The sequence below is a fragment of the Miniopterus schreibersii genome (assembly GCF_964146895.1).
Source record: "Miniopterus schreibersii genome assembly, chromosome: 12".
NCBI lineage: Eukaryota > Metazoa > Chordata > Mammalia > Chiroptera > Miniopteridae > Miniopterus > Miniopterus schreibersii.
In genome coordinates this window covers 63,036,937-63,051,939 of record NC_138112.1, presented here as the reverse complement: position 1 = coordinate 63,051,939, position 15,003 = coordinate 63,036,937, and the positions used below count along the sequence as shown (strand labels likewise).

Below are 15,003 nucleotides of genomic sequence, written 5' to 3'. Positions count from 1 at the left end.
TTTAGAATACTTTTCTCTTTTTAAAAAAAATGTTTCAACACTAAATCTAAGGGATATGCCTTGTTTGGAAATCTGGTGTTGTTATTCTGATGGGATATGTGGTAACCTACATGATCACCGATCATGACAAGTTCAGGGATGCCAGAAATGACATCAGAGTAGGCATTGGCTATTAGACTGGGGCAAAAGCCACCCCTTGGTGCATTTCTAGTTACAGAATGAAGTTAAGGCTGAGGTGAGCTTACCGGACAGAATGTGAGTTAAGAAACTACCTGGTATTGCTGTCGTAGAAATACATTTTTGTTCTTTATGGATAGGGAGGGAGATGGTTTAAAAAGTAGCAATGTGCTGTTTCCAGTAGATAGAGATAATAGACGAATTTCAGAGGGAAGGCGGGGATGGGGAGTGGGGTGGAGAGAGATTAACCAAAGAACTTATGTGCATATATGCATGACCTGTGGACACAGACTGTAGTGTGGAGAAGGCCTGCGGGGGACGGGGGGAAGGAGTGGATGTTGGGTGGAGGGAATCGATGGGGGGGGAAGGAAGACATCTGTAATACTTTCAACAATACAGGTAAATTAAAAAAAAAAAGTGGCAATGTGTACATGGTTGATGTTGACTAAATGTTTAAATAATAGTGGCCTGTGATGGGCATCTCATCTTTTTTTGAGAAATTGCCTTTTTGATGATTTTTTCACATATTTAATGAAAGCCATATTTAAACTTTCAGAATATATACACGGAACAGAATATTATAAAGCAGAGTAAAGTTAGCATATATTTTCTGTAAAGTTCCAGATAGTAAATGAAAATATTTATACTTTGTAAGTCATTTATGGTCTCTGTAACAACTTCTGTGCTCAGACAAAGCAGCCATAGACAGTATATGAAGGAATGGGTGTGGCCATGCCCAATAAAACTTTATTTACAAAAACAGGTGGATGGCCAGATTTGGCTGTGGGCTGTAGTTTGCCAACTCTTGGCATAAAGTATATCCTCATGAAAAATTGCTGTATTCTTGCAATAGAAAGTAAATTTAAGTTTTTGGTTTTTTAATTTATCTTTATTGTTGAAAGTATTACAAATGTCCCCCTTTGCCCCCCATTGGTCCCCTCCAGGCCTTCACCACACTATTATCTGTAACTTTAAGTTTGATAACACAGTGTCACTTAAAGTCACTAGGGATTTGGATAGTCTAATTAAGTTGTTCAGCTTGTTCAGTCCAGCCTCTGGTGATGTAAAAATGCAGCTTGCGAATAGAAAAGTTAGTTTATTTATTTCCTCAGAGGTGGAGACTTAGTATGGCTTTCAGTCAGTTTTTAAATTCCAGGGTCATGAAAGAAGACCCTTTCAGCTTTAAAAAGGCAATTTTAGTACAGTAGTCAACTCTCTGGTAACTGAACCAAGAAGGAAGATGAAAGGTATTTTCGTTGGAGAGAGTGGTTAGCCTTTAGGCTGCATTAATAAAACTGTTATGTATGAAAACTTTGTTGTTCATTTTCACCGAGCTCTTGGAATGTGTGTTATTACTATTTTGTAATCAAGACCAGGATATACAAGAGTTACTACTGTCACATGTGAACTAAAGTGTATAGTAACATATATACCTTGTGTGTTTGGAAGTCACATGGTTGGCAACCTCGGGTATCTAGAATGTATCCCAGCACCTGAAGGAAGGCTTTTGACCAACTAGAATGAATGTTAGAAGTCATTTACCAAAGATTATACAATAAAAGCTGACATTTTTATATTTAAGAAGACAAATTAAGTATATAGTATGTTTTAGGAAAATCTTATTTTATGACTGAGAAAATTTAAAAGTACCTTGATACCCAAAGAGAGGAACAGATTTTCAGTTATGTGAAAAAGTCACTTGGGGAACAGCTTATTCCCAGGCAACTTTTAGGAATCCGATTTCTGACACTCTTATCCTTCAGAGTCTTCTGTCCCTGGTTATTGTTACCTTTGGGCAGTGATGCTTTTAGAAGTCGGGTTAGATCAGCCGACATCCATTTTTCTTTGTTTTTCGTTTGTTTGGACTTCGTTTTCCTTAGTAAAGGTCTTTCTCATTCAGCATTCCGGTAGCACTCTCCTTCCCAGGGAACCCAGGTAGGCAGAGTTTGGCATCATGGCTCCCTCACTTTCTTGCTCTCTGATGCTAAGCATCACTGCCCGTAGAGTCCATCCCCGTCTCCCTCCCTGCCCCAGGGAAGACAGTGGCAAAGTCACACCTGACACTGGGCTCCTTCTGCACTTTGCTGTGTACAGACAGGCCTGTTCTGTATGGGAGCAACTTCTTTCTAGGCCTTATTTGGGACTCTAGACAATGACAGCATTTTAAAGAGATGGTTGGCTTTTGGAGCATTGAGCTTGTTTAAATTGCCTTTCAAATCCACCCCCCCCCCCCCAATCCCATCTCCAGATTTGTTAAAAAGCAGGAGCATTTCATTTCAAATATAAAGTGGGAGTTTGATTTTCCCCCTGTATTAAGAGAAGTATCTTATTAACCTTTTATATAGATCACAGGAGCTTTTAGTTCTGATTGTGGTGTTACTAATTTTTTGTGTGTGTGGACTTAAAACTCTAGATTTTGGGGGCCAAACCTGATTAGCTATAGTGAGTTAGTATGTAAGACTGATGGCTTTTTTTCTCTCTTTATTACTAGAAACTGGTTGCTCAAATGAAGCAGGATCCACAGGTAAAATACTACTTTTATTCATTTAATTTTTAAATTAAAATAATTTAAAACAAAGTGACCATAAAATATAGACCAATATTTAAGTTTTAAAAACTTTCTCATCTCTCACAGCAATTCTGTTAGCATATTGTTCTTCATGTTTTAAGGGTTTAGAAAAATCCAGTCATTCTCTTATAATATAGCTATCGTTTCATATTTGTTACTGTTTGCTTTTGTGTTAATTGCTTTGAGTACTTTAGGGGGGAAATTGAAAGTTAATACTTTCAATAGAGCTTAAATTTCATTTCCATAAGCCCACTTATTCAGAATCAGTTTGTGAGGCTTTCTGTCGTCTCAAAATTATTGACTGTAGCCCAGAACTATTCTTATTTTCTCTTAGTTTATAGTAGAGATATAGTATGGAACATTTAAATACTTAATCGCACTATGTTCAAGGTAAGAATTTTAGAATAAGTTTTAAAAAGCATTTAAAATTTTTTTAGTTTTGAAAGAGCCCTTAATCCAGCAAATGTTACATTTTCTCATAGGAGTTTTTTGACTTAGACATTTTATTCTCTATCCCTGCAGAGATCTCCCTAAGAAGTTCTCTCCCATGATTGTATTTATTGTTCAGGCAGTGTCTCTTTTGCGGCCATCAGACAGTGGGTCATAAATGTGGAGAGTACTTATCAGACCCTCTCAGGATTTCTCCCTTGCATTTGTTGACTCATAATCTGGTCACAAAGCAACTAGACCCATTGATGAGCACTCAGATATATGTGTATATATCTTTAGCTTGTTAAACACACCATACATGCCTCATTGTAAATTTAAGTAAAACAAATTTCTTGGATTGTGGAGTAGTTCTGAGGTGGATTGATTTTTGAAAGTGGAATAATGGTTATTTCAAAAAATTTTACACCCATTGGCCTAAGTATTGTGCTTTAACACAGTCCATTGATAGCCCACACTTAATTTTTGTTTGACACTTGAACTTCTTTGAGAATCTTTTCCATTTTTATTTATTTTAAAAATACCTTATTTAAATTGGATTTAGGGAACTAAGATGCATTAGACCTTAGATTAATAGATTCTTTTATATTTAACATGATAACCTATATTATCAGGAACTGAAATATTATTAGAAAACTTTAGCATTTCCCATATAGCTGGTCATGTAATGGCAGTCTTAATGTGAAAATTCTGAGGGGGCAGGAAATTGATGGACAGTCTTGTGAGTGATTTCATTAGAGAGAGATATATATACTTCTAAATAAAGACCACGTGGAGTAAACATGAGAGGGAGGATATGCCCCAACCTGGTAGGAGACCAGCAGGGCTAAGTGAAAGAATTGCAAGTGAGATGAAGAATAAGTGGTCTCTCGTTGGGGGGTGGTCAGTCTGCTAGTAGGCTATCCTATATTAAGCATTAATCTTGCTTTTTAAATCTTGGATTTTAACCCCCCCTGAGTAAAAGGCAAGCATATTCAGTGTATCTCATCTAAAATAGTCTTTTTTGAATTCTAGAATTTGAAAACTGAGAAAATGCCCCGGTAGTCACTGTGTTAATTTGAATGCTGTAGTGTTAAGGCAGTTGCAGCACTGACAGCTTTTCAAATGTAGGCTAAAATAACAAATGCACTCTACTAAATACGGGAGAGGGCAAGTAGAGAAAAACCTCTTATCTCTATTGATAATGGCGTTAAGCAGGCAGTGTGTGCATACTTACAACTTCCATTTTTCCTGCTTTTGTCTGATTAGTGGAGCTTTAGGTTTTCTGTCAACTGATAATTTTGGTAAAGGAATAACAGTATGTTTAGTAGAAAGGTGTATTATCTTACAGATGCTAAAATATAAAACTTAGTAAAATTTAAAGCACTTTCAAAGGAGCTGCCCCTGTTGTAGTGTTAGGAGCCTACATTTAGGATCTGTGCGTTAGGTAGTGATAACGCGCCTGCAGTGTAATGCATGACGAATTTGATTGGCTAAATGCTTAAGGTTGCTTCATCATTTGTAATGCAATGTGCATAAAGTCTTCTTGCTACTATTCTGTTAACAAATGAAATATCTCTCTCACAGATATTTTTTCTTTCCAATCAGAATGCTGATTTAAAGAAACAGCTTCATGAACTCCAAGCCAAAATCACAGCTTTGAGTGAGAAACAGGTAGGGGAAAAGGAGGGGGGGCATATTTTTAACATTGCGCTCTAAAGATATGTCTGCTCGAGGCTTCTCGGAGAACTGCTATTTTTCCTTATGTGTGAAAATAAGTGTGGGCAGCCAGACTCAGTTTTAATTTTGTTTGAGCTCTGTTTATCTATTTTTATTTTTGGTTGAAATCAGTCTTGAGAGTATCCCATGGGTATATGTTACTGGCAAATATCTAAAAGCAGTGTGGCAAGCTGCTGTTAACTGTGTTAATTAAACTCTGTGCTTTACCCATAGGGGAAAGGGGTAAAGAAAGTTAGTGGGAGTATGTGATAGAGAATCTTGTAGCTGCTGAATGTGCTTGTTACCTGTTCTAAACACTTAAAATGACATTTAATGTTGTGAATGGATCCCTCTAAATATGGGTCTCCTATCTGATTATTGTTACGCCTTTATGTTAATCTTTATTAGATACTGACTTACTAGTATGTGAGAAGAACGTTGGTTGAACCTTGTTAGATTTGTTCTATATAGGGCAAGAGAAGAGCATCTTGCTTTTTTCCAAGGACATCTAGAAAGTATTTTTTGGAATTTCTTGTATAATCACCAATTCAGGCAGCTCCTGCCACCAGGTGGAGTGTGACAATTGATAGAGCTATAAGTAAATGTCTGTGGTAATCTGATGAATCATTGTTTTCTTGTTACTTCCCCACCACCCTTCCTCTGATTAAAAGGAGCAGTTTTCTATATTGGAGGAGGTGAACTTGTGAACCAAAATGATTAGTTGACTTGCTGTTGGTAGTTAATGCTAGTGATATCTCATTGAAGATTTTGACTGAGTAGTTCTCAGTAATTTATCCTGTTTTTTAAACTTTTATTTAGTGAAATAGTAGCAGTGAGAGTAATCTGTTCCTGGAGATTTTTTATTGTGTTTGTATTGTGTTATTGTATTGTGTTTTCATTTAACTAAGGAGACAAATAAATATTGAGAACTCTGTGGAATAGATATGAGTTGTTACTATTTCAGAGTAAAATCTTTTTCCAAGCTGAGTGAACAACTCCTTCCTCCCCTCCTGTTTTAAACTGCTACGTTTCTCCATCTCGTCTTTTCCAGAGATGGGGGGTGTTTTAAATTAGGGAATTGCCAAACTAAAATTGGGAGGAGGTGGCATGGTGAAGAAGAGTTTTTAAGGAAAAATATAAATAGTTTATTAGTATGTATTTCGCTCTGATAGTGAGTCTGTTCTTTGAAGTCAAAATGATGTGTGTTAGTGAAAGTGGTCTAGCTTTAGAATTCTGTTAGCCCTGAGCCTCCTTATAGTTTCAGGGTTAGTTTGACAAGATGCCAGTGAATGAGTCATTTGCTGAAAAATTCACGTGTTCCAGCAGGGAAAGAAGGTGAGAACTGATTAGTGGAGTAGGGATGGGGGATGCTGTCACAAAGTAAGGCTACATTTGAGAAAAATGGGGCAATTAAAAAGAATTTACATTTATCTAAAATTTTTGTTTGTGACCACTAATATAAAGATTTGGTTTATTTCTGTAACTTTTTGTTAAGTTTTTTCTACTAGAGACCTAGCTTAATAGAAAATTGCAGCTGTTTATATTAAGTAAGACATTTCATCAGGTCGCAAACTCTGTCACCTGAACTAAGTTTGGATTTTAGAAACTAAAATTTTTTAAAATGTCTTTAGCATTAGTAAAGAGAACTAGAGTCAGAAACTGAAATGCAATATTGCAATTTTATTTGCTTAACTATTAAAACAACCTTTTTGATAGAACAGAAAATATATCATTTTTAGGTAGGATAGTACTTGAAGGAAACCCAGCTATAAAGTTCAAAAGCTGATCCTTCCTCAAATTTATATCTAACATGAAACATTGATATTTAGTTTAAAATAGTATTATTTTAGAGCAAACTCCTAATGCTGAATGCCCAGCTTTTTGTTGTTTTTTTCTCACAAGATCCACTTAAGCCTCTGGGAAAAATGTAATGATTTCCCTTCAACTTTAATAACTAAAATTTGAATTACCTTACTTACATGACTAATATTTTAATTTAACATTAATTTTTTGGTTGTGAGAAAAAATTTAAATACAGAATAGTTCAAAGAATGTCAAATTTCAGAATTAACAGTGATTAACCCTTTGTCATTATTTGTTTACATTCTTTTTCTATATGCATTTTTCTGTAATCATTTTTTCTATATACACTTGAAAGCTTAATTATGTAATAGATGCATACATTCTCTTACTTTGCTTTATTAAAAAAATATTGCAGACCGTCATTGGTTCTCACAGTAAGCACTCATTAGTTTTTTTTTGTTATCGCTACTGCAGTCTTTGATACTCAGTTTCTTTCTCAAGACATTATGAAATGGGAGGCTCTGTTTGGGGAAGTATGGTCTCTAGGGAGCATCCTTCAAGGCTAGAACTCAGGGAATTTCATCGAATTTTTGCTTAGAAAGTTCCAGTGCTTCCCAGCTATAACTTGAGTTTCTGAACAGAAACTTTCCATGGCAGATTTTGAAATCAACTTCTTGACCCACAGGGTCAGGTTGACAGTTTTTAACTCAGAAAGCCCCCACATTTGATTGGCTACAGAAATTATATGTTATATAGTCACTAAAAATCATGGTTGCAAAAATGTTTTCGTGACATAGGAAAGTGATCGCGATAAAATAAGTGTAAAAGCACATGTACCTTCATATGCATTACAGTCCCATTTATGTGTGTGTTGTAGGTATGTATGTGTATAGGCATGCAAATGTGTATACAAACAGTGTCAGTATAAAGTGTTGGAAGGTGATGAATTTATAGGTTTTTTTCTCTATATTCTTATGTATATTTTGCTATATTCTCCACAATAAGTGTTTCCCTTATAATCAGAAATAGACAAATGTTAAAAAATTTTAACACTAAACTCTTGTCTGTTTTAGGGATAGTTAACATCTAAAAGTCTAAGGACATTCTCCTCATGGTATATGAACCACTCTAATCAGAGAATCCAACTATTTTAAAACACTAGTAATACTGAAGTATGGAAGCAGTTATTAATTTCTTTAACATGGTTTGTTCTCATTCTCCATTCCTCCCTCCTCATTTTTGGCATGCATATGTGGTCTTTTGCTTATCAGAGTAGAGGGATTCTGATACTGGAACCAAAGCACTTAGTTGCTTTAGTACTCAGCTTTCATTCTAATTCATTGTAGAAGCAATCTTAACATCGCAAAGTATGTTGCTTGACCCTGTAGTGATTCAGACTTAAGCCATAGTATTTGCCTTTTTATTTCTCCTGCCTTGAACGATTTGCCACCCCACTTCTTTCACCTGATGCTCTCCTGGCCAGGCATCAGGTGGCAGCTTAAAGGTTACTTCCTCAGAGGACCTGTCTTGAAACCCCTTCCTCCTGTCAAAATCAACTGTTTCTATTATAATCTCTCATTGACCCTTCCATTTTTCCTTTATAGCTGTGTCATTTAGGATTAGGTTCAGCGGTGAGTGACTAAAAACTCAAAGTGCAAATGGCTTAAACAAGGTAGAATTTTATTTCTCTCTCATGTAAAAGCTGTTGTAGGTGGACTATGCTGGTGATAGTGGCTCCACAGTGCCAGGGAACCCAGGCTCCTCCTACTCTGTTGCCTGCCATTCTCAGCATGAAGCTTCCACATCATAGTCCAAAATAGCTGCTCCATCTGGTAAGAAGGAGGAAAAGCAACAAAGAGCAAGCCCTTTATTTTTAAGGATGTTTACTGGAAGTTGCGTGGGCCACTTGCAATTAGTAGATCCCATTGGTCAGAACTTAGTCACTAGGAGCAAGGGAAGTCAGAAGTGTAGTTTATTCCAAGTGGCCACTGGCAAATAAAACTCAGGGACTCTGGTACTGAGTAAGAAGGGGGAATATACTGGGAATAATTAGTAATTTCTGTCACAATAGCTTATTACAATTTATAATTACATGTATGTGATTATTTTTTAAAATACCTATCTTCCTCACTAGACTGTGATTTTCAGGAAGTCAGGGAACATGTTTGTCTTCCTTACTTTATTCCGAATATAGTACATAGTATAATATTTAGCATAAGATAATATTTAGCACAGAAAAGCATTTGTATTTCTTAAATGAATTATTTTACCCACCTGATCTTTTTCTCTGCTTGTAGATAATTTTTTAAAACGGTGCATCTTGTTTTTTATGCTTGTTAAAGTATGAACATTTTTTGAATGTTCTTTAAAAACATGATATTTAATAGCTTCAAATATTTAATGGTCCTGCTAGATCATAATTTATTAACTATTCCTCTATTAGTTGATGATAGGATGTTTCCAGTTTTTCACTAATATAAATAGTGCTATGATAAACACCTTTGTATGTGAACCTGTTTCCTTGTAATTGCCTTAGGATAAGTTCTTAAGTATGAGATTACTGGGTGTAATGGTCAGCTATTGCTATAACAGTTCGGTATAACACCAGTGTTTTATTGAGGGACTTATAACACTGTTTATTTTCACTTTGGATATATAGATCACTTGGGCTTCTCTTGATCTGGGCTGGACTTGGGGGGCCACAGCTACTTCAGTTTGTGGGTTGGCTGGTCCTGCCTCCAGGGTGCAGGTTGGGTTAGATCCACTCCAAATGTTTTCATTCTGAGACCTAGTATGAAGGGACAGCAGCTCCCAGGGGCATACTTATTTCATGGCTTATAACCTGAATGCAAGAAACAGACCAAACTACCAAAACACATTTTAAGCCTCTGCTGGCATCAAGTTTTTTAACATCTCATTAGCCAAAACAAATCATGTGGCCAAGCCATAGGCCAAGACAAAGGGTGTGGATGTGTAATTTTATAACAGAAAGATTATGAAGAATTGAGAATAATAATCCATTGACCACCCTTGGTCAAAGGGTATAAAAAAGCTTTCACTATATTGAAAAAAAACCTTTTACTAATTCCAGAAAAGGCTGTATTAGATTAACAGCATATATGAGAGTACCTAGTTTTTCCCAGGAGATACCCTGTGGGGGGAAAAGAGCACTTTGTTAATTGAAAGATGGATTGATATGTATCTGATGCTTTCTGGAGGGATATGTTCATGCCATTTGTCCATGCTACAAATATTCCATAGTATTCCACAGAATTACCTTTTGGTTTTAGGTTTTGTTTTTCTTTCACTCTATCTCCTATTTTTCTTATTCCTTTTTCAGAGGTAGACCTCTTCATAGTCTTTGGTCTTTGCTCCTGGTTTGCTCTATGTTAAAAAATTATAGTCTCTATTCCTTACATAATACGTAACCTAATACAAGGTGAAATACTTTTCTGGGTTTAATAAATAGTTGCCATCTACGGAACCATTCTCATTTTAAGTAAGAACATATTTTAGTAAAATGGATTCTGAAGCCTTTGGGAGAGAAGTTTCTGTTCCTGCCATACCTAATTATGTTTCTGATGCATAGAACAACATAATCTAAGCTAAGTAGGTGACTTGAACAATGGACTGGGTGTGCGGGGACACTGGGAATTTGATTCTGTTCCTGACTCTGTAACAAACTTGTTGATAGATTTGAGTTATTAAATAATTTATATGTCTGTTTATTTATGGAATGTTGGGTAATGCCTTTTAGGAGTTAATGATCATATATCTATTGAGTCCACTAAATATTTTTGGAGGTAAGTTCTATTAAATGAAAAGTGTTGGTTTTAGTCATGGTGGCTAACTTCATCACAGATGTGACACCATCTTATATGTAAAGTACTACTCTTTTAAGAAGCTTAGAAGATTTCACATTTAACTCAGTCATGAGGACATCATTGTAATATATAAACTGTGACATGGACTGTCTGTGACTTAGGCATGATTATATAATTAATCAGTGTCCTATTCAGGACTAGAATACAGATCACTGTGCTTTTCATTCATTTTTATTTAGTAAATTCTTAAATTACTCTGTGGACCTTTATCTATCAAATATTTTTGAAATAGGACATTAGGCACAATAATTACATTGCCTTTAGGCTTCATTGCCTTGGAGTCAAGTAAGTAAATTAGTTCTCGTAGTCTAATAATGGTAACCTGATACATGATTATCCCTGGCCTCTGATACCAGTAACCGTAGAATGTTACCCCCTCTCATTCACAATCAAACTAGTGTGATTGGCACATCACATTAGAATTTAGAATTGTTATTTTCTTAGATATCCTTGAATTATGATGGAATCTGACCTCATCTTTATTCAAAGCTTAGGAGTTCCCCAGGATTTAGGTTAGTTCATCCCTCCTCTGCAATATTTGTGTGTGAAACCATTGGTCCAGTTGATTTCCATGGAATGTTTACTTCATTTTTAAAAAATCTAGAGTGAAATGTCACCCACTATTATTCATACCTAAAACCCCCAACTAAAGTCAAGGTAGGCAAAAGTAACTGTTGGAAGCAGTCTATGAACATCTGTCATAAAACCTTCTGAAGACACACACTTTTCTTACTCTGATTTCTGTTTGTCCTAGAGGTAAGTTCATCAGATGAAACAGTATTTGCAAGTTATCAGAATACTGCCCCTGAGCCTTATCTGCTGCTAGTAGCTGATAAGATTATATGACTTTTAAAATTTCCAGTATTCCTTTTTTATGACTTCCCTTCCCTGTTTTACTTGCTTAATTATCTTTTTTACTTATAAAGCATTTTATAGCCATCACTTCTGAAGAGAGATTGATTAGTTCTCTGAAGATGGAAAGACTAGTATGATTTTCTAGAGCAGGGCTCAGCACACTATGGCCTGCACCTGGGCCAGATCTGGCCTGCCGACTGTTTCTATAAATAAAGTTATTGAAACACAGCCACATTTTTCATTTACACACTGTCTGTGGCTATTTCTCCACTACCAACAGCAGAATTGAGTAATTGTGACAAAGACCTGCTTGCATATACAAAAAGTTTGCCAACTCTTATTCTAGAGAAATTTAACCAGAGAGGCACTTGACTCAGAGATATTAGGCACAGTATAATGATTTAGGGCAGGATTGATACCACACTAAAGTAGGGTATACAGTTAACCCTTGAGCAACAGGAGGGTTAGGGGCCCGACTCCCTATGCAGTAAAAAAATCCACCTATCACTTTTTTTTTTTTTTTCGCCTATAACTTTTGACTACTCAAAAACTGCTACTGCCTGGCTGGTGTGGCTCAGTTGGTTGAGTGTCATCCTTTGCACTGAGAGATCACTGGTTTGATTCCTGGTTGGGGCACATGCCCGGGTTGTGGGCTCTGTCTCCAGAAGGGAGCATATAGGAAGCAGTCGATCAGTGTTTCTCTCCTTCTCCCTTCCCCTCTATCTCTAAAATCAATAAAAACATATTTTAAAACAACTAATAGCCCTTGCTTTACCGATAATATAAACAGTTGAACACATATTTTTATTGTATTATATTGTATTATATTCTGTATCTTACAATAAAGTAAGCTAGACAAAAAAATGTTATTAAAAATCATAAGGAAGAGAAAATACAGTTATAGTACTGTACATATATATTGAAAAAAATCCACATATCAATGAAATAGCCCATGCAGTTTAACCCATGTTATTTAAGGGTTCACTGTGCACTGAGTAAGGAGAAGGCCCTCTTATGTACATGCCAGCCCCACAGTTTGCAGTTCATTTTTAGCACCTCATTTTTTTGAAAGCCTCTTTTACTTTGGATTCTTTTTCTCATTCCCTCTTGCTCCCTCTCTTTCTTATAAATATATCGAGGCAAAATTAATGTAAAATAAGCATACTTTTTTTTTTTAAATATATCTTTATTGATTTCTGAGAGAGGAAAGGAGAGGGAGAGAGAGAAACATCAATGATGAGACAGTCATTGATCCATTTTTAAAAGAGTTTAATTTTGATGGGGTGAAGTCATCACCACAATCAAGATAATGAATATACCTGTCACCTCTAAAAATTTTTATATGCCCGTTGGTAATCTTTCTCTTTCTCCCCCCTTGCCCAGTCCTGTCCCAGGCAACCGTTGGTCTGCTTTTTGTCACTATTGATTAAGTTTACATATTTTAGAGTTTTAATAAATGGATGTACACAGTATGTACTCTTTGGATTGGTTCTAGTTTTTAGCTATGAGAAATTTCAGTTACCTGAAGTAGAAATTCAGTTAGTAGTTTTTAAAGTGAAAAATCAAGAAATCACAGTGAGTATCTGTTTTAAAGTAAGAAGAGAAACACCTGAAGAAATCTCTAAAAGAGTCGAAAGCAGTTTTCTAAAAGGCGCTCAACACTGGAGAGTTGGAGAGGATTGATGCAAGAGGCTGCTGGTTTTATTTTAAGCCTTGTGGTAGTATTTTTAAAAGCTATGTGTATAAATTCAATTAAAAATAGAAATAGGCCCTGGCTGGGTAACTGAGTTGGTTAGAGCGTTGCCCCGGTACACCAAGGTCGTGGGCTTGAACCCCGGTCAGGGCACATCCAAGAATAAACCAGTGAATGTGTAAATAAGTGGAACAACACATCAGTGTCTCATAGAAAAGTGAAAGTCTGGACATATTGTTAGACATGATATTTAAACTTTGTTGAATTACCTTGGACTCCTGAGTCAGGTCACCTGCTGACTGGTCTTTGGCCTCCTGTCCATCCCAGGCTATGTTAGGGACTCTGCTTGGGCCTAATTCCCTTTTTCATTTTTCTTAGTACAAGCTGCATGGTGACTGAAGTGTGGTTAAGACATTCCTTAGGAGTCTACAGGAGAGATGAATGTGTCCTCTTTAGTTGGTTGCTCTTCTCTTTGGGGTGGGGAATAGGTTTAGGCTCTACTACTGATAGTATACATTAAAAAAGCACATCACTAATGATTTTATCCCCAGAAGCGATAATTTCTCTTCTGCACTTAAACTGATACCTTCTCGTACCGTACTCAAAGCCCAAAGACTGTGTAAACTCCATGAGGCCCAGGACTTGTACTTGTTTTGTTCGTCCATGTACGAGCTCTCAGTAAATGAATAAATGACTGCTCCCTGAATTATTTAAGTTCTAACAAATGTATATTTAGAGCCTATTTTGACTGAGCTCAGACTTTTATAGGGGATTTAGACATATAAACAATTATAATAAATTTGAAGTCAGAATATGTGTGGCACACAGAAAAGGGAGATTCTCTTGGTGGAGCATTGTGGGAGCCTTCACAACAAGCTGATATCTGAATTGAGTGCTGAAGGATGAGTAGGGATTTACTAGGTGGGCAGAGCCCTTTCAGGCAGAAGGAACAGCACGTGCAAAGGCACAGTAATAGGTGACAACAGGGCGTATTCAATGAACAAGTAGTTCAGGATTGCTAGAGCAGAGATTCTGTTGAGTGAAGATCAGAGAATCGGCTTGTGTAGTTTGAAAACAAGCATTTTCTACTATTGTTTTTATTACTATTAATGTTAAATAATGTATTAGAAATAGCTACAATTATATAGCACTTCCTATTTGCCAGGCACTTCACTGTGTGCTTTAAATATACTAACTCATTTAATTCTTACAGTAACCCTAGGCGATGGGTACTGCTATCCCCGTTTTATGAAAAATAGAATTGAGGTTGGTATTACACTCATTATTTTTGAAAGACTTATTTTTCATATATCTTGAGCATTTCTGCCCATTTTAAAGTATTCTTCAAGAATATTAGTTTTTAGTGGCTTGAGAGTATCCTCTTATATGGGTAGTAGAGTGTATTTAGTCAGTTCACTATTTTTAGACATTTGGATTGCCCCCAGTTTTTTACCGTTTTATGTCCAGCTCTGCAGTGTACATCCTTGGGCATAAATTAGTTGGACAATAATCTTGATTATTTCCTGAAAGTAAAAAATAACAGGATCCAGAGTAAACAAGTATTTTTCACATGTTTTTGTGAAGACTTGTTTGTTGTGTGTGAAGGACTCTAACTCAGACTAGCTTAAGCACAAAGGAGAATTGATTGAACTGCATTCGGACCTCTCAGGGACCCAGGGGCAGCTTGGGGACTGGAACTGGCGAGTCTCTGTCTCTTGGGTCTCTTTGTGCTTTTCTGCATCTGCTTCATTTCCCCTCTCTAGACTGGCTTTCTCAGTTTTTCTGTACTGATGGCAGGCAGAAGGCTTCTGGCTCCTGCACAGTTCCCAAGTTTGTATCTTCTCTATTCAGGAGACCATCCCAGACTCACTGGTTTG

General features: G+C 36.4%; 1 protein-coding gene across 29 annotated transcripts in view; it reads left to right on the top strand.

Annotated features, from left to right (window-relative positions):
- Window positions 1-15,003, top strand: part of PHF21A (PHD finger protein 21A) — a 157,132-nt gene that overhangs the window by 37,610 nt on the left and 104,519 nt on the right. For 18 of the 29 annotated variants that reach the window (XM_081154075.1, XM_081154079.1, XM_081154072.1 and 15 more), the window contains 2 exons: window positions 2,669-2,701; window positions 4,760-4,846. In XM_081154075.1, the coding sequence (XP_081010201.1) occupies window positions 2,669-2,701; window positions 4,760-4,846 (120 nt within the window). The remainder of the gene's footprint in view (window positions 1-2,668; window positions 2,702-4,759; window positions 4,847-15,003) is intronic. The other 11 variants (XM_081154093.1, XM_081154091.1, XM_081154086.1 and 8 more) reach the window with 1 other exon arrangement.